This window comes from Ranitomeya variabilis, chromosome 1, assembly GCF_051348905.1.
Source record: "Ranitomeya variabilis isolate aRanVar5 chromosome 1, aRanVar5.hap1, whole genome shotgun sequence".
In the NCBI taxonomy this organism is placed as follows: domain Eukaryota; kingdom Metazoa; phylum Chordata; class Amphibia; order Anura; family Dendrobatidae; genus Ranitomeya; species Ranitomeya variabilis.
Window position 1 is genome coordinate 692,444,133 of NC_135232.1, and position 27,464 is coordinate 692,471,596.

Consider the following 27,464-nt stretch of genomic DNA (forward strand, 5'->3'; position numbering starts at 1 on the left):
TATAATGGCCACACATGATGCTCCATACTGTATAATGACCGCACATGATGCTCCATACTGTATAATGGCCGCACATGATGCTCCATACTGTATAATGACTGCACATGATGCTCCATACTGTATAATGACTGCACATGATGCTCCATACTGTATAATGGCTGCACATGATGCTCCATACTGTATAATGACCCCACATGATGCTCCATACTGTATAATGACCGACCATGATGCTCCATACTGTATAATGGCCCCACATGATGCTCCATACTGTATGACCACACATGATGCTCCATAATGTATAATGGCCACACATGATGCTCCATACTGTATAATGGTCACACATGATGCTCCATACTGTATAATGGCCACACATGATGCTCCATACTGTATAATGACCGCACATGATGCTCCATACTGTATAATGACTGCACATGATGCTCCATACTGTATATTGGCTGCACATGATGCTCCATACTGTATAATGGCCCCACATGATGCTCCATACTGTATAATGACCCCACATGATGCTCCATACTGTATAATGACCGCACATGATGCTCCATACTGTATAATGGCCCCACATGATGCTCCATACTGTATAATGACCGCACATGATGCTCCATACTGTATAATGACCCCACATGATGCTCCATACTGTATAATGACTGCACATGATGCTTCATACTGTATAATGACTGCACATGATGCTCCATACTGTATAATGGCCCCACATGATGCTCCATACTGTATAATGGCCCCACATGATGCTCCATACTGTATAATGACTGCACATGATGCTCCATACTGTATAATGACTGCACATGATGCTCCATACTGTATAATGACTGCACATGATGCTCCATACTGTATAATGACTGCACATGATGCTCCATACTGTATAATGGCCCCACATGATGCTCCATACTGTATAATGACCACACATGATGCTCCATACTGTATATTGGCCGCACATGATACTTCGTACCGCATAATGGCCACACATAGCTACTCCTACACACGCGGCTGCGCTCCATACACTTTGCACACACGGCTCCGCTCCGTACACACGCGCTCCGCTCCGTACACCTCACATGCGGCTCCGCTCCGTACACCTCGTACACACGCGGCTCCGCTCCGTACACCTCGTACACACGCGGCTCCGCTCCATACACCTCGTACACACGCAGCTCCGCTCCATACACCTCGTGCACACATGGCTCCGCTCCGTACACCTCGTGCACACACGGCTCCGCTCCGTACACCTCGTACACACACGGCTCAGCTCCGTACACCTCGTACACACACGGCTTCGCTCCATACACCTCGTGCACACACGGCTCAGCTCTGTACACCTCGTACACACACGGCTCAGCTACATCCACACTGTACACCTCCTGACTCACACAAGGCAGCTTACCTCATCCAGCAGCACCATCGCAAGTTGGCAACCAGCACAGCCATCCTGCAATCCACGGAGGTCCCGATCATTTGACCCCCTGACTCCTCCCCCCTGTGACCTCATCACAGGTCCTCTCCTGTGAGCAGGGAGCAGCCAATATGTTGTGTGATGTGCTCAGGCAGCTCTGCGGGTGCAGGGATGAGGCTGACCGGCTGATATTGCACGCACACCCCCCAACCACTGCGGGACAACTAATGTCCCGCCCGGGATCGCGGGGCTGACTGTCTAAATCGGGACAGTCCCGCTGGATCCGGGATGGTTGGGAGGTATGCATTACGCCTCCTGATGCGATAGCATCGGGCCTCCATCTAATATATATATACAGTTAAGTCCATATATATTTGGACAGAGACAACATTTTTCTAATTTTGGTAATAGACATTACCACAATGAATTGCAGTTGAAGTTCAGACTTTCAGCTTTCATTTGAGGGTATCCACATTAAAATTGGATGAAGGGTTTAGGAGTTTCAGCTCATTAACATGTGCCACCGTATTTTTAAAGGGACCAAAAGTAATTGGACAGATTAAATAATTTTAAATAAAATGTTCATTTTTGTACTTGGTTGAAAACCCTTTGTTGGCAATGAAAGCCTGAAGTCTTGAACTCATGGACATCACCAGACACTGTGTTTCCTCCTTTTTGATGCTCTGCCAGACATTCTGTCTGAAGTTTAGTCTTTAACAAGTGAAATGCATGCTCAATTGGGTTGAGATCAGGTGACTGACTTGGCCATTCAAGAATATTCCACTTCTTTGCTTTAATAAACTCCTGGGTTGCTTTGGCTTTATGTTTTGGGTCATTGGTCGTCGTTTCATACTACAGATGGACAATCAGTTTGGCTGCATTTGGCTGGATCTGAGCACACAGTATGTCTCTGAATACCTCAGAATTCATTTGGCTGCTTCTGTCCTGTGTCACATCATCAATAAACACTAGTGACCCAGTGCCACTGGCAGCCATGCATGCCCAAGCCATCACACTGCCTCCACCGTGTTTTACAGATGATGTGGTATGCTTTGGATCATGAGCTGTACCACGCCTTCACCATACTTTTCTCTTTCCATCATTCTGGTAGAGGTTGTTCTTGGTTTCATCTGTCCAAAGAATGTTCTTCCAGAACTGTGCTGGCTTTTTTAGATGTTTTTTAGCAAAGTCCAGTCTAGCCTTTTTATTCTTGATGCTTATGAGGGGCTTGCACCGTGCAGTGAACCCTCTGTATTTACTTTCATGCAGTCTTCTCTTTATGGTAGATTTGGATATTGATACGCCTACCTCCTGGAGAGTGTTATTCACTTGGTTGGCTGTTGTGAAGGGGTTTCTCTTCACCATGGAGATTATTCTGCGATCATCCACCACTGTTGTCTTCCGTGGGCCCCCAGGGCTTTTTGCATTGATGAGTTCACCAGTGCTTGCTTTCTTTCTCAGGATGTACTAAACTGTAGATTTTGCCACTCCTAATATTGTAGCAATTTCTCGGATGGGTTTTTTCTGTTTTCGCAGCTTAAGGATGGCTTGTTTCACCTGCATGGAGAGCTCCTTTGACCGCCTGTTTACTTCACAGCAAAACCTTCCAAATGCAAGCACCACACCTCAAATCAACTCCAGGCCTTTATCTGCTTAATTGAGAATGACATAACGAAGGGATTGCCCACACCTGTCCATGAAATAGCCTTGGAGTCAATTGTCCAATTACTTTTGGTCCCTTTAAAAACAGGGTGGCACAGGTTAAGGAGCTGAAACTCCTAAACCCTTCATCCAATTTTAATGTGGATACCCTCAAATGAAATCTGAAAGTCTGAACTTCAACTGCATCTGAATTGTTTTGTTTAAAGTTCATTCTGGTAATGTCTGCAACCACAATTAGGAAAATGTTGTGACTGTCCAAATATATATGGACTTAACTGTGTATATATAAATATATATATATATATATATATATATATATATATATATATATATATATATATATATAAAGTTCAGTTACTCTTTAATAAATAAAAAAAATAAAAAAAATGACCTCATACTGTGATGTTTCCTTAAAAAAAGTTATAGATGTCATAGCTATAAATTTGGGACGGTGGAAAAAAAATTATTACACCCATAAATAAACCAAACTATTCAGGCCGACGTTTGCATGCAGTTATTACTCATGTCCATAAGTAATATGAATCACATACAGTAGATGGCGCTATAGGACTCATATTCATGCTTGCCCCATGGGCCAGCAGAATTGAGAATTATTTCGTGGATATAATGTGACATTCCATTAAAATGAAGTTCTGTATTGTATCCAGATTAGTGATCATAAAAGACAATTGCATGGATTGCAATTCCTCAATATAATGGCATCAACAGAATGATTCACCTCATTAACAAGAATTACTTTGTAGGCAGGCCTTGGGGGGATTTAAAGGGGTTGTCCAGGATTGGAAAAACATGGATGTTTTCTTTCAACTATTGAAATTAAGCCCCATTGATGTGAACAGAGCTGAGCTGCAACACCAGTTAACCACTTAGACACCAGGTATGAAATAACCTCTTTGCTACCGTTCACCACCTTAGATGCACTACCTTACATTTAGTATGAACTCAAGAACCACCTTCAGCAGCCTGGAATCCCAATGCATTAAGCTTAGTTGACACTGCTGCTGCTTTTTTTCTTGAGTTTTTTCTATTAGTTGACACTGTATATACAAAGGATTAGCTATAGGGGTGCAGAAGTAGAAGTCGTACAGTGAATGTGGGGGGCTCAGTCAAGGAGGATCCCATTACCGATTTAGCACTGAAGGTCAGGAGCTTCACGTAACCCTTCTGGCTGATTTTTGAGAGCACCGCTGATTGCAATACTAGAGGCAGGCAGGAATTTGATGTTGGGCAGCCCAGACATTCTATGGGCAGCCTTCCTGCAGGCGCCATCTGCAAAATCAGGTGTTTAGGGCAGCGAGCAGAACCTGGAACTTGTGTTGCGTGACGGCTCCTTCCCAACCTCAATGACTACTTACAGATATTAGTATGCATTACTATGACCCTTTAATGAAGGTGTAGAATGGAGTATGCCAACGTCGTGAGCACTGAGCCATCCCTGGACCCCTGCTGCCTACGAACATGCACAGAATGTCTTCCAAGACTGAGCTTTCTCGTTCAGATCTCTTCTGCCATACAGAACTCAATTCAATGTGTCCCAGGCATCTGTAATGACAATGTACAAAAGCGTCTGTAGCTTTGTTATGTGCATGGATTGCTGGATGCCTGCCACTTTCTGTCCACTGCCTCTTGGCAATAGTCTCGCTGGAAGAGACTGTCGTGTATGAACAGCAAAGTGCGCTTGGATTGAGAATATGTATTGCAGAGCCAGGCAACTGGTGACTCTGCAGCTGTCTGTGACTGCCCCGTTCCAGCAAATCCATAACTGCAAGGAACTCATCCTTTTGAATTGGATTACTATTTAATTTGACATATAATATGGCAAAATCTAACCTAAAAGCAACTGCATGACAACTGGGTATTTGTGATTCCTGTGAGTTTCACCCCCGATCTAAAACTTCACAACCCCATTCAGCCTCCCAATCCTAATACCATACCCCATCAAATAATGACTCATCATACTTTATTTGGATAAATTGGCCACAGCAGCCTTTAATAACATTTAGCATAACAGTTTTTTAACATTATCCATGGGGAGGGCGGTCCTCGAAGCCCCAAACTGTAACAGCCTCAGGACAATGTCCAGAAACTTGGCCCCCAGGTCGAGTCTTGCCTCTAGCCGCTAAGCACCAGCTCAGAGACACTAAGAGACTCGACCGGCCAATATCCGCCAGAAATATCCCATTTATCTCCTCCGTATGACCATTACATTACATTCCACTTAATCCACCCAAAAGGGGAGTCCGGGACCTTTGAGATCCCCCCTCCGAGCCGCCATTTACTAGCACCACTAACCTCGAGGACCTCCCCCCACCGCGACAAAAACATACTCATACTTAAACAAAACACTTTTTTTTTACATTTTTTACTAAACCTTTAATCTTAGCCTCGAAAATTCTCCATACCCACAGTTCCCTTAATCTACATCTACTTAATTAATAAGAGCGGGTGAGTGGGCGCTTGCTTCACCTGTGATGGGGCACCAAAAATGGTTGCCCCACTAAAATAGTTATTCCCTTTAATAATGCTCCCCTTAACTCCACCTATAACTCCTCCTACCCCCCCACAGCCCTATCCCATTCAAATCCCTTAACCCTTACTAAGCCGACCCTTTTAACATGTTCCACTCCCTATAGGCCCCCTCAACCCTGTCATGTCGTCCTCCCTTCAAAGGCCTGTGTCACTTGACAATTGGGTATTAGTGATTCCTGTGAAACACCCCCATCTAAAACTTCACAATTCACAGATGGGGAGTCCAGGACCTTTGAGATCCCCCCCTCCGAGCCGCCATTTACTAGCACCACCAACCTCAAGGACTCCCCCACGCCATCAACACAAACCTTTTTCAATGCCCTCCTGTACTGCCAACCACATATCCAATCCAATCACATTCAGATGAATACCATCCTTCCTCCAAAATTCCCCTTAGCCTGACTCCAAATCACTATGACGCACCACAATTGCCCCATTCCTCACCATAAAGCGGGAGACTGCTCTATTTAGCTTGATCCTGGCTCTATTTATACCTTGCACCGACCTTGCCCCATACCATACCTTCCTAGGAATGATGTCTGACCACACCACCAACAACCTGGTAAACATGAACCACAGCCTCAACACGTCAAACTTAATTTCTTTAATTAAGTCCCAGCATGGTCGTTTACCCACCTCGTTCCCAACTAAATGTATTACCAACACATCGGGTGCCCGGTTGAAACGAACAAATCTGTGAAATTCAGGCAACAATTGTTTCCACATCAGTCCCCGTTTTCTGATCCACCTCAAGATCGCTAATGTGCTCGGCAAACCCAGCTGTCTTCCATTCGGAAGAACATCTGCCCTCATCGCTGCCCAAAATACAAATGAATGACCCATAATCCACGTGAGCAATTGTCCAGGCTCTGAAACAGAGAACAAAAAACATTACAACCAAATAAATTCACACAAGTGCCTACACATCCAAAAAACATACCAAAGATGGGCGAACATGCGAACGAAATCTCAGTGACTCCCAGCGTCTTTACCACTTCCTCCCCCAAACCCCTCCTGGCTGCCTCCGTAGCCACCCCAATAGTGCCCACTGTAGTTTTTTGCTGGAATGCCCCCTCTTTCCAAACAGCGCTTAAATATCGTTAGGAACTGAAAACGTGATAAAAATGAGCCGTCCTCATGTATTAACAACGGATCATTTCCGGTTCCCTTACCCTACAAAAACGTCCTCATACAATGCAAAGGGCATAGAGGGGAACCGTTCACCTCAAATAGTACCACCCTACAACCCCTTCCTTCAGTATCCGTCTTAGAAAACAGCAAAAATATCACTAACCTATCCCCATACATATCCACATCTTGCCTAGGCAACCCCCCTTTCCGAGATCTGGAAGGGCTGACCAACTCCCCCAACCGAAAAGCACCAAAAAACACCAGCGAAAAGGCCAAGTTGAACAGAACTACCTCCCCTTGAGAGGAACAGACATCCCTTAATTGCTCGCCCAGGATCAATAGCACCTCATAAGACGCGGGATGTCTCCCATCCGCCACCTTCCAGCTTTTTCGCCACCACTTTACCATTTGAAGAACCAAAAATGACTTTGTTAAATCCTGCAAACCCCTGAACTTAAAGCCAAACCCGATAAAAAATTATTGAGTTTCGGAACCGACCAACCCGATTCCCAATAGCAACTTGCTCTCATCCTCCAAACCCACCCCCCAACTTAGCCTTCCAATCCTCCCACATATCCCATGCCCTTGCACAATGTGACCATGTTCCAGGTGCCAAGGATCTGGATAACAGATCTCTTACTGCCCCAATGGAAGGTTCCATAATTCCTCTGGACACACCAGCCCTTTGGATTCTGCTTGAGGTGCCAACTCCCGAACGCGATCCCACTGTGAACAAGAAAGAGCTTCAAGAATGGGGTAATTTACCTTAGGCCTGATATCCTGCGTAACCTACAAGTTAAAACTCAAACCTGCCCACACCTTATGATAACAAATTTATGGCCCTCATCGCCCCCAATGACTCGCAAGCTAAACAAATTTTTCTATTCCGAACACTCCCTCTCCACAACGACACATAGTACTTTGGCCGACAGGTCCCTATCCTCCCAGATTCGTGGCCACTGTTCTACCAACCGCATGCCTTGAAAAAACAAACTGAAACCCTGCTCACCAGCCAAACCCACCAGAATGCCTAGTGACTCAGCCAACACCACCGAAGCAATCCAAGTCGAATTCCCATTGTAGGAGTCCAGAAAAAGTGCCCAAACTTTTAAATTGTCCTTCAACTCCTTACTGTCTGATGAAATGGGAAGGCACCTGAATCCCCACTGTAGCCAAAGAAAGCCTCTGACAAAATGCTATACCCATTGGCATAATCCAACATGCGAAATTCAATTTGCCTAGTAGCGACTGAACCTTCTGCAACGTTACCTTCTTCAGACTACAAACCCGACTCTCCTCTGCTCTCACATCCACCAATTTGTCCTCAAAGTCTGCACTCCATTGCGACCATATAAATTTCGATACCAAAAAAACAATGACGTCACGGGACCCACGGTTTTTCTCAGCTGCCAATGGAACCCTGAATTTTTTAGCCACACTCTCCATTGTGTGAAGTAAAACAATCAGGAGACTGCGCCGAACCAACAAACAAGAAGTCATCCAAGTAATAAATACATGAACTGAGCCCAGACACTTCCATAACTGTCCATTCCAAAAGTGTGCTGAACGTTTCAAAGTATGCGCATGATAGCAAACACCCCATCGGCAAACAACGATCCACGAAAAAAGCCCCATCTCAAAAACACCCTAACAAATGCATGCTATCAGGGTGAACTGGTAACTAGCGAAAAGCCACCTCAATGTCTGTCTTTGCCAACCGAGCCCCTGACCACATTCTCTGACCCAACTCATGGCCGCATCAAAAGACGTGTACAAAACCAAACACAACTGGGGGTCAATACCATCATTAGCTGAGAAACCTTTTGGAAATGAGAGGTGATGAATCAACCTGAATTTGTTAGGCTCCTTTTTTGCCACTACACCCGATGGTGAAACCCTCAAATTATCAATAGGAGCAGAGTTAAACGGTCCAGCCAATCTATAAGGCCACTTCCCTAAAACATTTTGATGCCCCATGACTACCTCCACAGGAAGAACATTCATGTTTAAATTTGCATTTGGCCCCGAATCTGCATGCCCCTTCGTTAAATGAGAAGCACAGTCCCTTTTGTACCTCCACCGAGTGCCCTGACTGTCACCGACCCCCGGGAAAAGACTGAGATCCCTGTCCTGATCTGCTCGGAGCTGTTACTCTCATCCATAATGCTATGTCCTTATGATCCCAGCGGATGCTAGGTCGGACCACTTTCCGTTGACGGAATTGTTCATCATATCTAAGCCATCCCTGTCCCCCATAAATTCTATACGACTCGCCAATCGCATCCATATAACAAAAAAGGGTGAACCATTCTCTGGTGACTTCTCCCCAATAACACTGACTAGTATAGCAAATGTTTGCAACCAATTAGAGAACGTGCAGGGAATTAGTCGAAACCACCTCTTATCCTCATCCTCCTTCTTAGACTCATCCCAAGTTAAAACGTTCCAGTGGGAGTAAGGAAAAAATTTCCATATTCCCCTTTCCATATCCTTTCTCTGACCTCCTGCTTCAACTGTGCCCCCAACGGCCCCTCAAAGCAGACGTAAACTTCCCCTTTAGCTGCATCATCCAACCGCACTGTCTCATCCTTATCTTTTTCCCCACCGACTCCAGAAGATCCCTGTCCCGTCACCTCGCCTTCAGTTACCATTACACCCCCAACATTCACTGAACCCCGTTACTGTACTTGGTACCGTACTAGATGAACCCGCTGCCCCGTTAACATCCAAAAAACCCCTCCCTTACATTACCCATCCATGCTGACAATGGCGACGACTCACCCTGACCATTCCCAGATTCCCACAGCCTAACCAACTCCTTCAGACCCTGTAATACAACGCCCATGCCGACATTAGCCCACCCCGCAGACAACCCTCCCCCCCACATTTACATTGGAAGCTAGTCACGGTTGAAAAGCAGCCATTGATTCTCTCTCACCTAGCTGCCTGGGTGCTGTGTTCCCAGCAGCCGCCGATCCAGAATACCGAAGTGGTTGATCCGAGCTTGATCCTCCAATGTCCTGTTGACTCGCAGCTCCTGGAGCCCCATAAAACCGGCCTCGACTGACCGCTGTGTAATCTGCAGGCATGATGCCCCTTTGTGCTGCATTTTGCCTATCCAACATCGCAGGACGTGCTGACCATTGTCCTGTATTATGATAATCCCCCTCCCCCAAACTGCTACACTACCCCCAACATCGGACGATTCCCTTGTGGCCCTCCCCCCATTCTGCCCCTAAGTAGCCAGCACCAAGCTGCCCGTTGTTATTTTCAAAAGCAGCAGCCAGCCAGTGGGTGGAGCTATCATGCTGCCACTTGCCGACCGCTCTGTGTTTCCGATGCCTGTGCCACCATCCCCCATCCTGCACTTCGCCGAACAGAGGCCTGGGCGATGGGAGCTCCTGCTGCCCCGTGCCTGGAACCTGGTCCCTCGTTGTTGCCAGTGAGTGGGCGGATCCACCTCGATGGGTCCTGGATGAAGGTGCCTGGCTCGCAGGCCCCCGTACGTGCTCTCACACCTCCCACTGCTGCTGAGCTAGGCACGCTCCTGGCTGGGTGCCAGCCGCACCTGATCCCAGACCCCTTCCGACACCGCCGCTTTGGTCGAGGGTGAGGCCGGCACCTCCCCCCGCTGTAGGTCCCGCCAAGATGCTGGATTCCTACCGACTCTGGATCCATGTGCCCTAGGCCTGCGGCATGCGACCCCATTCTGGAGGGTCTTTGTCCTGTTGAGGGCAGAGCAAAGTACTGCAGTGCACAGGCGTCGGGCCTCTCTGACCTTTCCTGGTGCCTGCGCACTGCAGTACTTTGCTCTGCCCTCAACAGGGCAGACAAAGTACGCCTGCGCCGGAGCCGTGGCAGGAAGACCAGAAGAGGACGTCATAGTATGAAGATAGGAGGCGCCGTACCCAAACCGCGATGTCCATCGAACCCAAAATGAACAAGGACCACCCCCAGGTGAGTATAATATAACATTTATTTCTCATCTTTCAGGTTACATCAGAGGCTTATCTACAGCATTACAGAATGCTGTAGATAGGCCCCTGATGCCGGTGGCCTTAGCTCATATATGATTTTTGGGGTGACATATTCCCTTTAACTCCACCTTTAACCCCTTCTACCCCCCCCCCCCACACACAGCCCTATCCCAACTCTGCTATTCAAATCCCTTGACCCTTACTAAGCTGACCCTTTTAACATGTTCCACTCCCTATAGGCCCCCTCAACCCTGTCATGTCATCCTTCAAAGGCCTGTGGCCCAGTATGGCCTCTTATACCCCTCCCCAGGAACCAAAGCAAGATCTGTAATATGGCACCCACCTTCCTCATGTGCGACAGGGCCAGGCTGTGACTGCTATCTCTGCACCTTCTATAGCGATGGCCCAGCCTATACATGTACAGAATAAGGCTTCCTTTACTTAAGGGCTTGTTCACATGTAGAGTTTTTATATAATTTTTCCATCAGTGGTAGAAAAAACACTGCATTTTTCAGCAGTTTGTTAGGCAATCCCTGCATGTGTTACGGCTGTCTAACAAACACGACACATGCAGCCATGGCGACTCAAGCATCTTTTCGAGCACACTGACTCGACTCGAAACTCACGCGAGTCTCTCGCATCAATACCCGGCACTGCCACTGGCTCTCGGGACTGGAGCGTTCAGCTGCAGAGAAATACATGCAGCCGCACACTCCGGTCCTGAGTGCCGGGTATTGATGCGAGAGACTCGTGTGAGTTTCTCGCATCACACTCGCAAGTGTGACCCCAGCCTTATTCTAGGAATGGTCTGTACAAGTTTCCATGCCTACTACCAAAACATCAGTCTGCAGCTCTGCAAACAAACACTAGATGGGGCTCTAACTTCTTTACTAAAACTTTTGCGTAGTCTATAGCAAATCAAAAATCAGCAGCAAATTGTAGAAGACAAAAAAAAAAAGAAAAGTGACTACAATAAATTGCAAATGATTAACCCGCCCTATGTATTTACAATTTTCTTTCCAAGTTAAAAGTGAACCTGTGCTCAGATTCATACTGCCGACCCACTGACAGCATGAACCAGACTTTGGGTGCAGTACTGGAAGAGTATAAGCTTAATTCTGAAAAATTAGCTTTTCGAAGAGAAATAAAAAAACTTTGAAAACCTGGTGGGGTACTGTGTCTTTACTGACTAGTCCAAGGCAGGTCCCCGGTGGCTTATCTCTGCCCTGCTCACCGAGATCGACAGGACTCACCTTATACTCACACACATAGGAAGCACGGTAGCTCCGTCTCGAACATATTATTCCAGAACTTAAAATGTGTCTCTACTACAGCTGTGGAGCACTAGTTTTATTAAATGTTTCAAGAGTCATCATTTTCTGTATCGGTGGTCCCCATGCTGTCCACAATTCTGCTCCCGGTGCTATGGACAGAGACGCCAGGACATCAAATTTGGGTCTCTGGAACAAAACCATCAACATTGGTAATTCTGATGTGTCCACCCTTTACTTTCTTCTTTCATTATTAGGTTAAGGACTCTGATTTGTCATTGTGCAACTTCAATACAGTATCGTGTCATCATTGGATAGACCGTACTCCACATCGCAACCAGTGGGTGGCCACAAAGACACATATAGCAAAAACAGCTCCTGACAGAGTATCGTGAAATCATGTCGTTGTTTTTTTCATCAACTCAAGAAGGAAGGTGAGGAAGAACACATCTGTACTTTAAAAGTGGAGGAAACGCACTCTAAATCAGGGTACAGGTTAACCGCTTTGTTATTGGACAGTTCTAAAAAAAACAAACAAAAGAATGCTCTTCACTAGTGTTGAGCATTCCGATACCGCAAGTATCGGGTATCGGCCAATATTTGCTGTATCGGAATTCCGATACTGAGTTCCGATATTTTTGTGATATCGGAAATCTGAATCAGAAGTTCCCAGAGTATGGTTCCCAGGGTCTGGAGGAGAGGATACTCTCCTTCAGGCCCTGGGATCCATATTCATGTAAAAAATAAAGAATAAAAAATATGGATATACTCACCCCTCCGGCGGACCCTGGACCTTAACAATGTAACCGGCAGCCTCCGTTCCTAAGAATGCAGTGAGTGTAGGACCTGCGATGACGTCGCGGCTTGTGATTGGTCGCGTGAGCGGTCACGCGACCAATCACAAGCCGCGACGTCATCGAAGGTCCTTCACTCTGCATTCATAGGAACGGAGGCAGACGCTTGGACCGGTGAGAGCCAGGGGCCGTCCGAGGGGTGAGTATATCCATATTTTTTATTTTTATTCTTTATTTTTTACATGAATATGGATCCCAGGGCCTGAAGGAGAGTCTCCTCTCCTCCAGACCCTGGGAACCATACACTGGGAACTTCCGATTCCGATTTCCGATATCACAAAAATATCGGAACTCGGTATCGGAATTCCGATACTTGCGGAATGCTCAACACTACTCTTCACATGATGTGATAGTGAACTGCGTGGCTTCCATCACACTGTTCAAACAATGTGACTGTAAAATTCCAAGCTTACACAATATGCTGGATTTTTCTTAGGTTTTCATCTTTTCACTTCTTGTAGTTTTGCTTTTATTTTCCGTAGAAACACGTCCTAGAATGGCTTGAGATAAAAATGAGGCAAAACAGAAGTAAAACTATATATTTGACAAGACAACCATATAGCTAAGCTTCTCCAGGGGCAAGGGTCCAGTCCACTACTCTAAAGTTGGCCACATTAAATAAATTTTGGCCCCAACAGAGACAAGATGGGGGAGGAATTAGGAGAATACCCCCACCCCATCTTCTCTCTGCTAGTGCAAACTCCTCTTACAGCAGCTCATTTCCCAGAGAACAAAAGCATCAGCCATTGAAAATCCAATGGTCCGATTCTTCTTTCCCACGACAAATCGAGTCAAGAGGTCCCCATCATTTTAGATGGTGGGCCGATTGCCGATGTCGTTAGGTTTGGGTTTGGCTGTTTTATCTAATGTGCATGGAAATCTTAAATCTACCTTCTGCTTGTTTCACCCCCCCCCCATGATACTTACCCAGCATCCCTTAACGTGGTATACCAACCCAATTTAGTATTTTTCTTGCAGCGCCTTCTTTCTTTATAAACCCATCCATCAGCCTAGTTGTTCCTCAAGACTACGAGGAAGGAACAGATGTTTTAGTTCCTCACGTGCATAAAATAGACAAAATTGTCGTATTATTCTGACGGATCTTATAATTGCACCTAAGCCGCACCACGGGTTCACGGCATGGAATTGGCTACACAGAGGTCTTCGTGCCACAATCTACTTTCTCCGACTGCTCAGGTGTTGTAGACAAAACATAAGATACAGGAAGAACGAGTTCCGCCGGACAGCCCTCACACGAATTTGAGAAGGCGATGACATTGCATTGACCCTTCGTAAAAATCTATTTTAGCTATGTGTTATCTAATCATTCTGCTTCTTGCCAGCGTTCTCCTGACAGCAGAAATACCCAGGACAGAGGTGACATGATAGAGCAAGCGGCAGGGAAGTCCCGGCATTTTTAAAACCTACTGAATAGCAGCCGGTCACACAGGCAAATGTTTCCATTCCGGTTGTAAAATAATTTGCCTCAGAGTAAGGTCGAATCCAGACATCTGTGTATCACGGTCCGAGTACAAAGCACAGTGGACGGGCCGCCATGACAGCCTCCTATATGCAGGAGACCCGCAGGCGGGCCATAATCTGAGTGTAACATACGGACATCTGTGAACAGCCTAAATCTCCAGACCAGCGACCGAATTAGACTTCCTTTTACACAAGAGTTCAGTTTTTTGTTTCTTTAAACAGATCCATTCCAAAATCCTAATTTAAAAAGAAAAAAAAATGTGTTTAAGACGGATCCTGATGGAATCTCAAGGACGATTGCCCTGTGTGCAAAATTCTGGTTGGATACCCCAGTTTGTTGGGTGAGCGCCACTTTTCACTATATACGCCACAGCAGGATGACAATGCAGTTGGATCCTGTGATAAAACATGGCGCTATAGGCTCCCTTCTCATCACTCTGAATCCTATAGGTAGCAGGATGTTAAGGCCTAAAAGACATCATTGTCCCAGTGCAGGCAGTGCAAGGACATCAGTTTTTGCGCTGACCCATTATATATGCAAGGGAGAAGACAACCCGGTCGCTCGGTTTGAGCAACAATAAAATGTATGACTTTTGGAGGGACATTATTGCACTAACGTGGCATTTATTCCTTTCAAATGGGATATTGTTTTAAAGGTGTATTATTACTGGGTTAGTGTAGGCAACACGGGCGCTGGCACCCTACGCTATGGCCTCTACATAGGCCCAAGCTATGGGAGAGTTTTCCTTCCATGGTCCTTTGTTTGTTAAAATATATTAAAACAGGGCTTTAATTAAGGATCTTAAAATGAAAAAAAACCCTCATACATCAAAAATATCCATCCATAAACTGTTTTATACCCCACTGACTGCTGCTTGTCCCCATATGTTGTAGAGTATCAACTGATGGGGTGGTATAGCAGTTCTAGAGCAGCAGCTGCTGGGGTCATCCAGCTGTTCTAGAGCAGCAGCTGCTGGGGTCGCCCAGCTGTTCTAGAGCAGCAGGCTGTAAGGGTTCCTCAGACATTGATGTAGAGCTCCAGCTGTTAGAGCTCTTATATGAATGTTCCATACACAATATACTATTCAACATTTCAAAAAAAACATGAAAAGGGGGCTGAACTGGGAGGGGGTGGGGGACAAAAAAAAAAAAAAAAGACAGGTTACAGATTGAACTTGATGGACCTGTGCCTTCTTTCAACCTTACAGCTCTTTACACATGTTAAATTTTTGTGGCGTTTTTGTTTGCACAGTTTTGGCACAAACCCTGAAGGGTTTCCTGATGCCAGCAAAGTGAATGAGAATCCTGAAGCCTCATGCAGGACATTGCTGATTTTTGAGTTGCAGGTTTGGAGCAGATTTAAAGAAGATGTCCACTACTTGGCCGCTAGCTTAAAGCTTATACTCACCTCTTGTACAGGCACCGTTCCCCCGGTGTCGGCATTTGGTCTCCCGTGCTGTTTTTGTGACACGTAACGTCGGCACCCAATCAGCGCCACTATCCCCGCCTGAGCAGGAAGAGGAAGTCCAAGATCAGGTGTAGCCCAGATTTCCTCTTTTTTTTGGATTTGTCCGAAGGCAAGGACAGTGATGCTAGGGCTGATTGGACGCCGGCAGCACGTGTCACAACAATAACAACATCAGAGCCCCGACACCGCGGAAACGGCGCGAGAGGCGAATATAGGCTTTATTATTTTAATCGGAGCCAAACATTTTGATCATGAAGGGGTCATCCTAGTAGTGAACAGCCCCTTTAAATCTACAGCATGACATTCCTTCAGCATTTTTACTGCAGATTTCACTCATACTAATGAGTGGGGAATAACCTGCAACATAAACAGATTTAAAAATGTATCAAAAACGTGTGTATTTTATGCTGCGATTCGATTTTCCTGCTAAGAGATACAGAAATGGTGCATAAACTTCTGCACAATTCACAAGACAGAAACAACATGAACATATACTCTGCTCTAAGTAAATAGTATATATATATATATATATATATATATATATATATATATATACACACACACACATAAACATGCATACATACACACACACACAAACACACAAAAAGAGGACTTAAAAATCCTCCAGAAAATTGAAAAAAATCACAGAGAAAAAAGCAGAGATGATTACCTGCTGAAGCCTCCAAACAAATGCACTAGCAGGGCTTTTTCCTCTGATTTTTTTTTTTTTTTTCAATTTTTGGAGGATCTTTTAAGTCCTCTTTTTGTGTCTGTGAGCTTTGTTTGATGTTTAGCGTTAGGACTGGCAAAATGTAAGGACCCTTTACGCGGGATGCCAGCTTACGTATTGAGGCCCCAATATAAACTAATACCTTACATACATTGATATGTGGTTTTTTTGCACTTTATCTTGCAGGGCGCAGTCGGACCAAGATGGCTCTGTAAACTGTAGGCCTCTATTCACACAGCATGCATTTTGTAGCACTGGGCAGCCCGCCTGTATGTGCGTTAGTAATAGGCTGTAAACCAGATGCTCTGCATTGCCTGTGTGAACAATGCCACATACAGATTATTATCTCTTATCTTTTTGTGCACTAATGCCAAACAGCCAACACTGGATTGAAAGTGGTTGTTTCATCGGTATTTTATGCACCTGTGTTTTTGCCATCATTAATCGGGTCCACTGCAGACTGATAGTGCATTTGTTTGGAGGCTTCAGCAGGTAATCATCTCTGCTTTTTTCTCTGTGATTTTTTTTTTTTTCAATTTTTGGGGGATTTTTAAGTCCTCTTTTTGTGTCTCTGAGCTTATACCAGATACAGCTCATAAATATGAGTGGCGTTGTAGTCTTGATGGGAATGAAGGGGGTCTGATCCATACTTCTAATATTATACCATCTTGAAAAGAATTAGTAAAAATATATTACCATCACATACCAATTCTGTAAATTAGGAATTTTAATAGATAACACAAAGCTGTCCAATGTTATGCGGATTGCTATTAACGTTATGACTGCTTATATAATTACCTCAAAAGACTCACAAAGTGGTGAGAACATTATTTAAAAAAAAAAAAAACTACGTTCCGATCTCAAGTACAAAGTTTGGTTGAAGGCTCTCAAACCTGTAGCTTTCTAGCTGTAAACTACAACTCCCAACATGGCTGAAGAGCAAAAAGTTGTTAAAGATGTTTTCAAAGATGGGGAGCTACATGTTCGTGTCCGTCCCACTAATAACCCAAAATGCCGCCATGATAGGCCACTACCCAGAAGGGTTTTTTTCACTCTGAAACTAGAAATATATACACACTAATATATATATATATATTTTTTTTTTTTTTTTTTTTTTACACACACACACATACACACACTAATATACTTTTTTTTTATGTGTGCATGTATGTGTGTGTAAAAAATTATATATATATATATATATATATATATATATATATATACACACACACACACACACACACACACACTGTTTTCTTCATTTCACACTATATAATTGAAGAATGTATATTACCTGGTGCAAGCGCAGCGGTTCCCCTGGGTCTGGTGTTTTTTTATGTTTTTGTGTTTTTTTTGGTGCTGTGCTCCTGCATTCCTAACAAATATCTTCCTTATATATAAAGCCATTCTTGTTAATCATGGTCCTCAAGAAGACGCCCACATAGCTAAAAAGACTAGAAAACTACATTCACTTACAGGGAAGAGGGGAGCCATGTCTTAGGTGGAGTATCAAAAGAAAAACATGGCCGCATGCAGGAGAACAGTGACAGGTAAATAAATTAAGTATTTATAGCAAGTAATTAAAGTTATGGAGATAGGAAGTTAGGATCTACTTGCCTGAAGGTGACCATATATATATTAAATCAAAGTCAACCATACTAACAATTTTCATTTGATATCAGATGTCGGGAAAAAAAAAAATATATAAAAAGGGGTCAAAGCCTTGATCTGGTGCACCCAGGAGAGAAACTGATGGAAGAGGCACCGTATTCCATATTTAAGCTATCTAATGTGCATGGCCACCATAAGTCCAGAACCTAGAAAGAGACTAAACTTTGAATCCTTTCAATTCTGTATCAAAGTGGCCTCAGGCTGCCAGATGTCACTAAAGCAAAACAGCCAAAGTTTAAGGGAAATTTCAAGCGAATTTAAAAGTTCACAAAACTTTTGATCTCCAAGTTACGGTCCGTGAAAACAGCAGATGTTCCAGTGCCCTGATGTGCGATACGGTATGTTGGTAAACACCATCACCCAGAAAAGAGAAGAATCCCTTTAGTGGGTAGAACGATTTGCAATATTTAACTAGTGACGTCACTGAAGATTTTGGCATGGTGGAAGTACTCCCTTTAAGGTCGCGGATTTACATTTTTATTTTTCATTTTTTTTAAGCATCTATGCTCATGCAATATAGCGTAATTAAGATTTGAAGTAGCTGGAGTATGGCCACTATGAGTATTGTCAATTACTTCAGACTACATCTTAATCTCCAGCGACAGTATCTTTTGTCTACAGATAAGCCTTCATTCCTTCTGGCATCAAATGGAGTGCCAGTAAATGGCCCGATTAAAAGGAAATTAGGTTTAAGATCAGTAAGCCTCGTTGTATCATAGTAAACATCTGTTTATTAATCATAGAAATTTATTCGCACACAAGAGTCATTCAATGGCAAGAAAATTTCAAAAAAAAAATATATATAAAAATTAAACAATTTATAACAGATTTAGATTTTATTTTTTTGACAAAAGAAAAAATATAAAGACATCAATCCTATTCACGATTGTCAGTTTAAACACACACAAAATAAAGTTGTACAAATTAAAACACCACGCAAACTAAAAAGAAGGTAAAGAATTATTGGAGAAAAAAAAAAAAATCTGTAGAACAGCAAAATATTTTCTTATAAAATATATTCCAAGCCAACAGGTCTGTCTACATATTATATAGTATAAAACTTTATACAGAAATAATTAGTGTTTTTTTTTCCGGTTTTTTTTTTTTTTTCAAATACATTTTGTCACCTCAAAGAGAACTAGAAACTGATAATTTTCAGTGATTTCACAGCATTGGTGTGATTCTATTTCACATCCAGTGTTAAAACCCATGAGCAGCTCTGCAGAGCAGGCACAGATACAAAAAAATTAAAAAAAAATAAATAAAAAAAATTACAGATTTATACCCAAACTGCATGTGTGCAATGTGTTAAAAAAAAAAAAAAATGCTATATGCAAAGACGCAAGTTTGTTTTCAGCTACCAAAGATATCAGTGTTATTGACTCCAAAAATAAGTGCAAATGACATTGCTATCAAACAAACAGGAAAAAACAACAAGGTAATCAGACATTGCACAACTGGATTTATATTACATTTTTACCTTTAATTTTATATCCTAGTTATGTCCACGTTCAGACAGATGTAAACTTTCCTTGTCGTTTGCCAGTGTCTAATATTAATTTACCATGTTTTATTAAAGTATACATAAATTAAATAATAAAGACAAAACAACAAAAACATATACAGCAAAAAGTTCCCATTGCGGAGGGGATGATGATCGCTCAATTTTAAAAGGGTAAATAATAATAAAAAACAAAAGAAAACAATTCTAAATAGAATCTCTATAAATCATTTCACTTCAAATAAAAACTAATAAATACTATATCAAGTACCATCAGGAAAAAAACAAAAAGACAAATAAAATAACTTAATTTTAGTAGTATTTTTTTCTTCAGTGCTATTTTTCAAATCACAGCAAAAACATAACTAAACAGTAAATGAAACTATTGTACCTTGGTGAAGCCTTACATCTGAACACAGAACAAGAGCGGTGCTGTGTGGGTGTATAAATATATTTCCTCACATTACATGGACATTTGGGAAGCAGTTAAGGGCATCTGCCATTATTTTTTTGTAATTATTTGTATCATAGTGCTTCATTCATCTAGTAAATGCCAATGGACTCTTAATAAGGATTTTACTTTTTTATTTTATTTTTTTTTAGCCTAACCCGACCATTGGCACTTAAAAATTAAAACACCAATATTGGCAAAGAAAATGGATTGATGGAAGAGGATTTTTTTTTTTCTGATTTATGACCCACCCAGAAAATAACTTCATGCTGACATAAACACGCTGCAAACCACAGCAAATCAATAAGACCATTGTTACCTTCATTCTAGATGGACTGGAGTCAAGTAGCTTAACTTTTTTGGATTACTATTGATGCTTTTGATTCCCCCCAGAGTCACATTTCATAAAGTTGAATAATTAGCATTTTCTCCTGTATTTTGGCCAACTTGATCAAAGGTCATTTCTGATTGGTTGCCTTTAGGTAACATACACCCCTTTAAGACTTTGCACAGGATCATGGGAGTAGAACAAGTCAGCTTTGTCGAATACTATAGCTTTTACAGTCCGGAAATATTTAAGACATTTGTCATAACATCGGTTGAACAATTGACAGGTACAAATGTTTCCCTAGTGGATTGCAACAGATCCCACAGGTGATCACCAAATTTCTACATTGTACAACTGTCTTGAGATGCAAATACCCAACTCGTCATCTGCTTCAGATGAGGGAACACCTAAAAAAAAAAAAAAAAAAAGACTTGTCTAAAAAGAAATTAAAACTGACCTTGTTGCCCCTAGCAACCATTCAAATCGCAGTTTAAAATCTGAAAGTTCCAACTGGTTACTAAGGGCAACAAGAACTGTTTATCTGTAAGAGAGCCTTGATAACTAAGGCCCATAGTCTTATAAATGTGCTCTATGCAGATTTTATATTAATAAATTGAGCCAAAATGAGAAAAATTCATCAGGCTAACAAGATAAACGTCTTCAACCGTTTACAGAAACACTATAATAATTAGCATTTTTAAATTAATTAGTCAATACTTTGCAGCGACCAAACATTTATCAAATGTTCCAATACTTTACTAACTTCACCTATACCGAGGACCAATACTGTGGACTGAAATGTGCATAGAAAACTTGAATCTATGAAAAAGACAATCGGGCCACTGTTTTGCCACTAGACAGAAGTAGCAGAGCTGAACGGGTCGTGCATTAAACACAACACATTGTACCTGTTCATAGACTCGGCTCTGATACATCTGCAAGTCAATATAGAGACATCATATAGGTAGTTATAGCAATGAGTGCATATGTTTTGGGGGTATTTCGGCAACGGATGTGCTGAGCAAGTAATTTTAGGCAATTTAAGGAGATGTAATGACCCTTTTTCACATTTGTAATCTGCCACAATCTTATAAAGAGCAGGAAAAAAATATATATATTAAATAATTACTCGGCTGGGGTGATGGGGAGGGGACGCACCTTGGAGGAGGTCTGTGTCACGGCAGATTATTACAGAGCTCAAAAATGGATCCAACAATGAAAAAAATTGACCTTAATTATTACTACTACACAACCAAAGACTTGACCAGGCCACAGTGAAACTTACGGATGTGTCTGTACAAGTCACCCGACTGGGTGAAACGTCTCTCACACCACTTACACGCATGTGGCTTTTCCCGCGTGTGAACCACAGCGTGACGACTGAGGTTATGGGAATATTGGAAACTTTTGCCACACTGGACACAAGTGTAAGGCTTTTCCCCGGAGTGCGTACGTTCATGTCTTTTTAAGGTGTACATACACGAGAAAGTTTTGCCACATATCGTACAGGTGGGAACAGAACCATCCGGAGACATCTTGATCCGAGAACCGTCTCTGTCTCGGAAGTGAGAGCTGAGATGAAGTTGAAGAACATGAGGACTTGGGAAAACTTTACTACACAAAGGACATATGCAAATCTGTCCCGGGGACACGAGGACACCAGACGTGGAAAGATCTGACGAGTCCATGTCATCTTCACTCTCGACTCGATCGTGATACAAGTCCTCTTCCCTAACGTGAGAATTTCCATTTCCTGTGAACATGTGTCCTAACCCTGTCATTAGGTTTTTGGCCGAATTCCCAACATGTTGACTCTTTGGACTCTTTGCTTCACTGTCCTCCTGTTCTGACAGCAAGCCTTGTTCATCTTTAACAAGTGGCACAGTGCCCTGCTGCTGGCTGTCGGAAGCCAGCTGTCCAAAGACGTAGGAGGGGTGTAAGGAATCTCTCCCAGACATTGGCTTGAAAGACAAATCCAAAGCACAATCCCCATCACTTGGAGGCTGTGTATGGCGAGCAGATCTCTGGGACAAAGGGCATGAAGAACTATTGACACTGGCCTTTGTTTTTCCAGCTGCTGTCTTACATGACACGGCCTCTGTAGAAACACCTATCAAGTCTGGGGACCAGCCTGGAAGTCCACTGACCTTCTCTTTCCAGGTTGGCTTCTCACATTCAGTGGTAGACATTTTTTCTTTATCCCCTGCATCCAGGATACATCCATGAGGTCCATCGGTATCAGAGAAACCATCCTCCTTCTCCAGGTCAGACCCATCATCGGTGGCTCTCTCTCCCAAATTGAGTTCTTTATCTTTAAGCTTGCCCTTGCAGACTTTTACAATGTCATACATGTGAAGATAGCTTGCAGCGGCCAGCACGTCTTCTACTGGGAGGTTGTTGAATTCCAGCTTCCCTTCGTACATGAATTGGAGCAGCAGACTGAATGCTGGGGCCGTGACAATGTCACTGTTCAGATGTACAATGTCCCTTTTGTCTAGCTGGTCCCTGTAGAAAAGATGGAAGTACATGCTGCAAGACGCCAAGACAGCTCTGTGAGCTTGGAACTGAGCTTCCCCAACTAAAACAGTACAGTCACACAGGAAACCCTGGTGACGCTGCTGACTCAGACATTGCAGCAACTGGCGGCTATGGTCTGGAAACTCCATTCTTCCTTCATAACCTGTTTAAAAAACAGGAAAAACTTGAATGTTACAGTGAACTAAATCCTCTTAGCAGCTGTAATAAAGCAATCTGGCTGTGGCAACATATGGAAGAGAGAAAAAAATAAAACTAAAGCACATAACGTCCACTGCTCATTTCTCAAGAGCAAGTTGCATTTTTAAAAAGAAGCCTCTCATCTATAACTGCACCTGCCAGGAACAGGAAAAACTTGATTTTAAATAAACAATGGCTTCCAGGAGGCAGTTTTCAAAGCTTTGTCCCCCTCCTGGTCAGTGCAGTGATCAAGTAGTTATGGTAACTGCTGCCTTTTAAAACACAAGCCTTGGCAGCTGTCGAAAACTTAATTCAACTTGTAGACGTTGGGATCACGGATACATATTTACACCGTGCAGCGCAGCAACGGCCAAACTAGGGGAAGGCACTAACAAAGCCGCCATTGCAATTGCTAAATTCTACAAGATGCATTTAAAAATAATTTAAAGTGTCAATATGATTAAAGAAAAAAAGTTAAGTGCAAGGTTAGAGTCAGATTTGGAACACTATCTTACCTTTCTCCCTTCTGCAAAAAATAGGACGGAGCGCTGCATGGATGGGATGGTGCCCCGGGGGGAGATTTAGGGTGATCTAGCCTCGCTCTCTGCCATGGTCTGTAGTATGACAAGGTCTCCAGCAGACAAGCAGTGTGTGTGCCTGTGTCAGTGTGCAGGAGGAGGAGGCTGGGAGTGCTCGCTTTGCTAATTACACAGCAAGCTGGAAAGTCAGCTGCTCTGAGTTCACCAGGATAGAAATGCTACCTCCAGCTGTGCTCCTCTTAATGCCATATGTTACAGCAAATCCAACTACCAGCCAACCACGCCGCTTGCTGCCTTTTAAAGCCCCAACTTCCCCATTTATAGCCATCTATTACATGGGTCCAACTGCTGGCCAGATTGGGGAAGGACGCAAATGTCTACCTAGCCTTCTTTTTAGGAGACACAGGTGCATGTGGCCCAGGACAGCAGTTTAAAGGGAAACTACAGCTAAAGTCAACCAGCCATTGAACACTGGGGGGAAAAAAAACACATTGTATACTCCCTAATCTCCAGACACTCATAAAAACACTTCTAAAAACAGATTCTCTAACTACGTAAATTATTCTATACGCTAAAGTCTTAATATAAAGCAACTGTGTGCAATGGAGCCATGTTAAAGGGTTAATATGAACTACTAGAATGGCATGAAAAGCAGCCAGACACCCCCCACCAGGCAGATCCCCCTGCTGGGCTATGGGGAGAGCAATGGCTGTGACCTTTGCAGTTAGTCCCAGGCCTGTGGGTTCCAACTGCAGCAGGTTGCTCAGAGTTTAAGGAAGTGCAGACAGCCCTCATTGTATCCCCGAACACCCCCTCCTCTGCCCCCTCCTGCCTGCTGTGCCCTCACCAAGTCAAGCCTGGAGCATTGTTTGTTTCCCACGGTCCATTCCCCCCTTTAATAACAAACTTGTTATTGTTTACAAACAAATGCAGATACATTGTGGCTCTCCACTTCTTTGCACTGTTGCTGGTGCTCCTGATGTCAGCTAAACAGGATCAGACTGAAAGGCAGAGCCCCCTTGTTGTCTGGACAATGTCCCCAGGGGGCTAGACCAGCAATAGTCCAGATGGGGACTGCAAACTTGTCTCATCCAGTTTAAAAGAGCAGACCCCCCCTCCCCCCTCTGCAATAATGAGCAAGCATCTACTTACAGGCTGCTTTGGGGGATCCAGGGGCTGGGGGCTGCTTTAGAGCCCAGAGTTTGTGGGGATCCTGCGGCTTCATGGAGCTCCCCAGATGTTGGAGCTGGTGCCACCTCCCTCCTCCCTGGGTGGCTGTGTTAGTGGCAGCCTAGCAGCAGCAGCACTGTGTTGTTGGAGCAGGTTGGTGAGAGGACACTCCTCTCTGCACACAATCCTCGGTAGCCTCTCCCCCTGGGCTCAGGCTGCTGCTGGCTGCTGCTGGTGCATGGAGCTCTCCTTGGTGGTGGTGGTGGGGTCTCTGCGCAGAGCCTGGCACTGGACACCGTCCCTGCTCCCCCTCCCCAGCAGCCAGCAATGGGAAGTGTCACCACCACCACCGCTGCTGGGAGCCAATGGGGAGAGGCGAGAGCTACAGCTGGGCCCTTCTCACACACACAGGCTGCTCCTGTGCTCAGCCTGCAGGAGGAGGAGGACTGCTCCAGAAAACAGTCACACTGAGGTGCAAAAACAAACCCAACATAAAAGGGCTATGCAGCTGCTGCAGAACCTCTTAGTAATAAAGATGTCACAAAGCCTTAACTGTGGGTTGCAAGAATAACACTCCTTATTTGAAGGGGATACATCTACACAGTTTCATAATTACATAGTACTTTTAGACCTGATGAGACCAGTGTACTTACCTTGCAATAACTGCATAATGTTCTTATTAAAAAGAGCATTTTGAAGTCTACCATTCTCATTTCAATATCAAAACTACAGACCAGGGATAGATTTCTAGGCAAGAGGTGGAACAATCTTGTCAAGAGGTGATGCAGCAGCTGTTTAATTTCATTTTCCATCACCTATGCAAAATAGGATTTTTTTTAACAGCCTATGACTCAAAACTGTTATAAAGATCAGAGATAGATTTCTGGGCATAAGAGGATTATACAGCCATTGTAGCATGGATTTCCAAGGTAAGTACACCAGTCTCTTCAGGTCTAAGATATCCATTTACTCATTTATACAGTTTGTATTGTTATATCTGATGAAATATTCCTTTTAATCACGTACCAAGAGCTTAGAGTGTCATGAATCTACAAATTCAGCTGCTGCGGCACCTCTTGCCCAGAAATGTATCTCTGATCTGTATAGTACAGCATGTCTAGTGCTGACATTATAGGATGAACCCAGTTTTGAGTCATAGACTGTTAAAAAAAATCCTATTTTGCATAGGTGAAAATAAACAGCTGCTGCATCACCTGTTGACAAGATTGTTACTATGATGTGAGACCAATGGGCACTGAGACTTCTTAATGTGATCTCATATCTATATCCATATCTATGTGATCCCCTCTATAAGTTGTAAAGCGCTGCGGAATATGTTGGCGCTATATAAATAAAAATTATTATTATTATTATTATTATTATCTCATAGTAAAGTAGTAATTGCAGATAGTGTGTCAATTCTGTTTGAGGCCCTAAATAACATAAAGGTCAGCTGCTGCAGCACCTCTTGGCAAGCAAGTTTGGCATTGCCTTGGATGTACACCAATAAGAGATAAATGTAATCAGATATTTGGGTGCCTCCTCCACGTTGCCACCGTATACTGCTGCTGTCTTATGTTGCGGGGGACACTGGGCCCCCTCGGGCATCCGACCCCTGCTGCTAAACCTCCGTCCCATAGCAGAAAGGCAGTCTGCCATTTCCTATGAGGTAATGCACCCATGACGAATAGACTCATATTGTCTCACGAATGACCTGTTTTGACCCAACCGAGCGCTGAAATAATAAGAGATAGGAGAAATATTTTATTTCGTGGCAGAAAATGACCTCCATTAATGGAGCACCTCAGAGGGAAAGGATCCATCAATCATTAATTTGGAGATAACAGGGCAAGCCTATTGTTAGTCCACAACATCAATATTTCCAGCTAGCAATTCCTGCAGTCCTGTAACTTTAGGGGGAGCACAGATTTCAGTGGGACACAAGCCCAATACTGTAGAACTGCAGCACAGCGAGGTGTCCCGCCATATCACTGCATGGGATGGCACTGGGACACACTGTGCATAAGTCTGGGCATGGCCCCATATGGTGCCCAAATAACCATGCCTTCTAGGGGGCTTATTGGGGTTGTCTCCTCTGGTAAAAACAACCACCTTTACAATTTACCTCTTATTAACAATCCTCTTCGTTCTCAAGATTGAAGGGATATGTCATTCTATTGTTTCCTGGATGTTTCCAAGATTCCCACCCTCCTCTGCAGTCTGTCATCACTGGCTGGCCTCCCGGACAAGGAGAGCAGCTCTTCCAAGCTCTTTGCTATAGAGCTTGTAAGCGTGGCTCTGAGGTTTGCTATATCATTGGAATCGGCCAGCTTCAGGGTCCCTGTGCTTGGCCGATGATGCCGCAAAGGAAAACCTGTCACTGCTTCCAGCATGGGAGTGTGCACCCTAGGCCAGCAGCTTGGGCAGGCTGTAGGTCCAAACTGTCAATCATTGGGAGAACAGCAAGGAAGAAGCCTGGGGCAGTGGAGAGGAGCCCCCCAAAGATAGGGTCATGAGACAATGCCTTTAACTATAGGG

The 27,464-nt window shown here is 43.8% G+C and overlaps 1 protein-coding gene across 3 annotated transcripts; it reads right to left on the minus strand.

The window, feature by feature from the left end:
- Window positions 1-18,405: 18,405 nt before the first annotated feature.
- Window positions 18,406-25,392, minus strand: ZBTB42 (zinc finger and BTB domain containing 42). 3 transcript variants are annotated; one of them, XM_077266379.1, is made up of 3 exons: window positions 24,909-25,392; window positions 21,788-23,182; window positions 18,406-20,909 (listed from the first exon to the last, which is right to left on the minus strand). In XM_077266379.1, the coding sequence occupies exons 1-3, from the start codon at window positions 24,979-24,981 to the stop codon at window positions 20,833-20,835; spliced, it is 1,545 nt and encodes a 514-aa protein (XP_077122494.1). In that variant the 5' UTR covers window positions 24,982-25,392; the 3' UTR covers window positions 18,406-20,832. The 3 variants fall into 3 exon arrangements, with proteins under 3 accessions (XP_077122494.1, XP_077122510.1, XP_077122503.1); XM_077266395.1 differs by lacking the exon at window positions 24,909-25,392 and adding an exon at window positions 23,733-24,552; XM_077266388.1 differs by lacking the exon at window positions 18,406-20,909 and having other exon boundaries at window positions 21,614-23,182; window positions 24,909-25,267.
- Window positions 25,393-27,464: the final 2,072 nt, after the last annotated feature.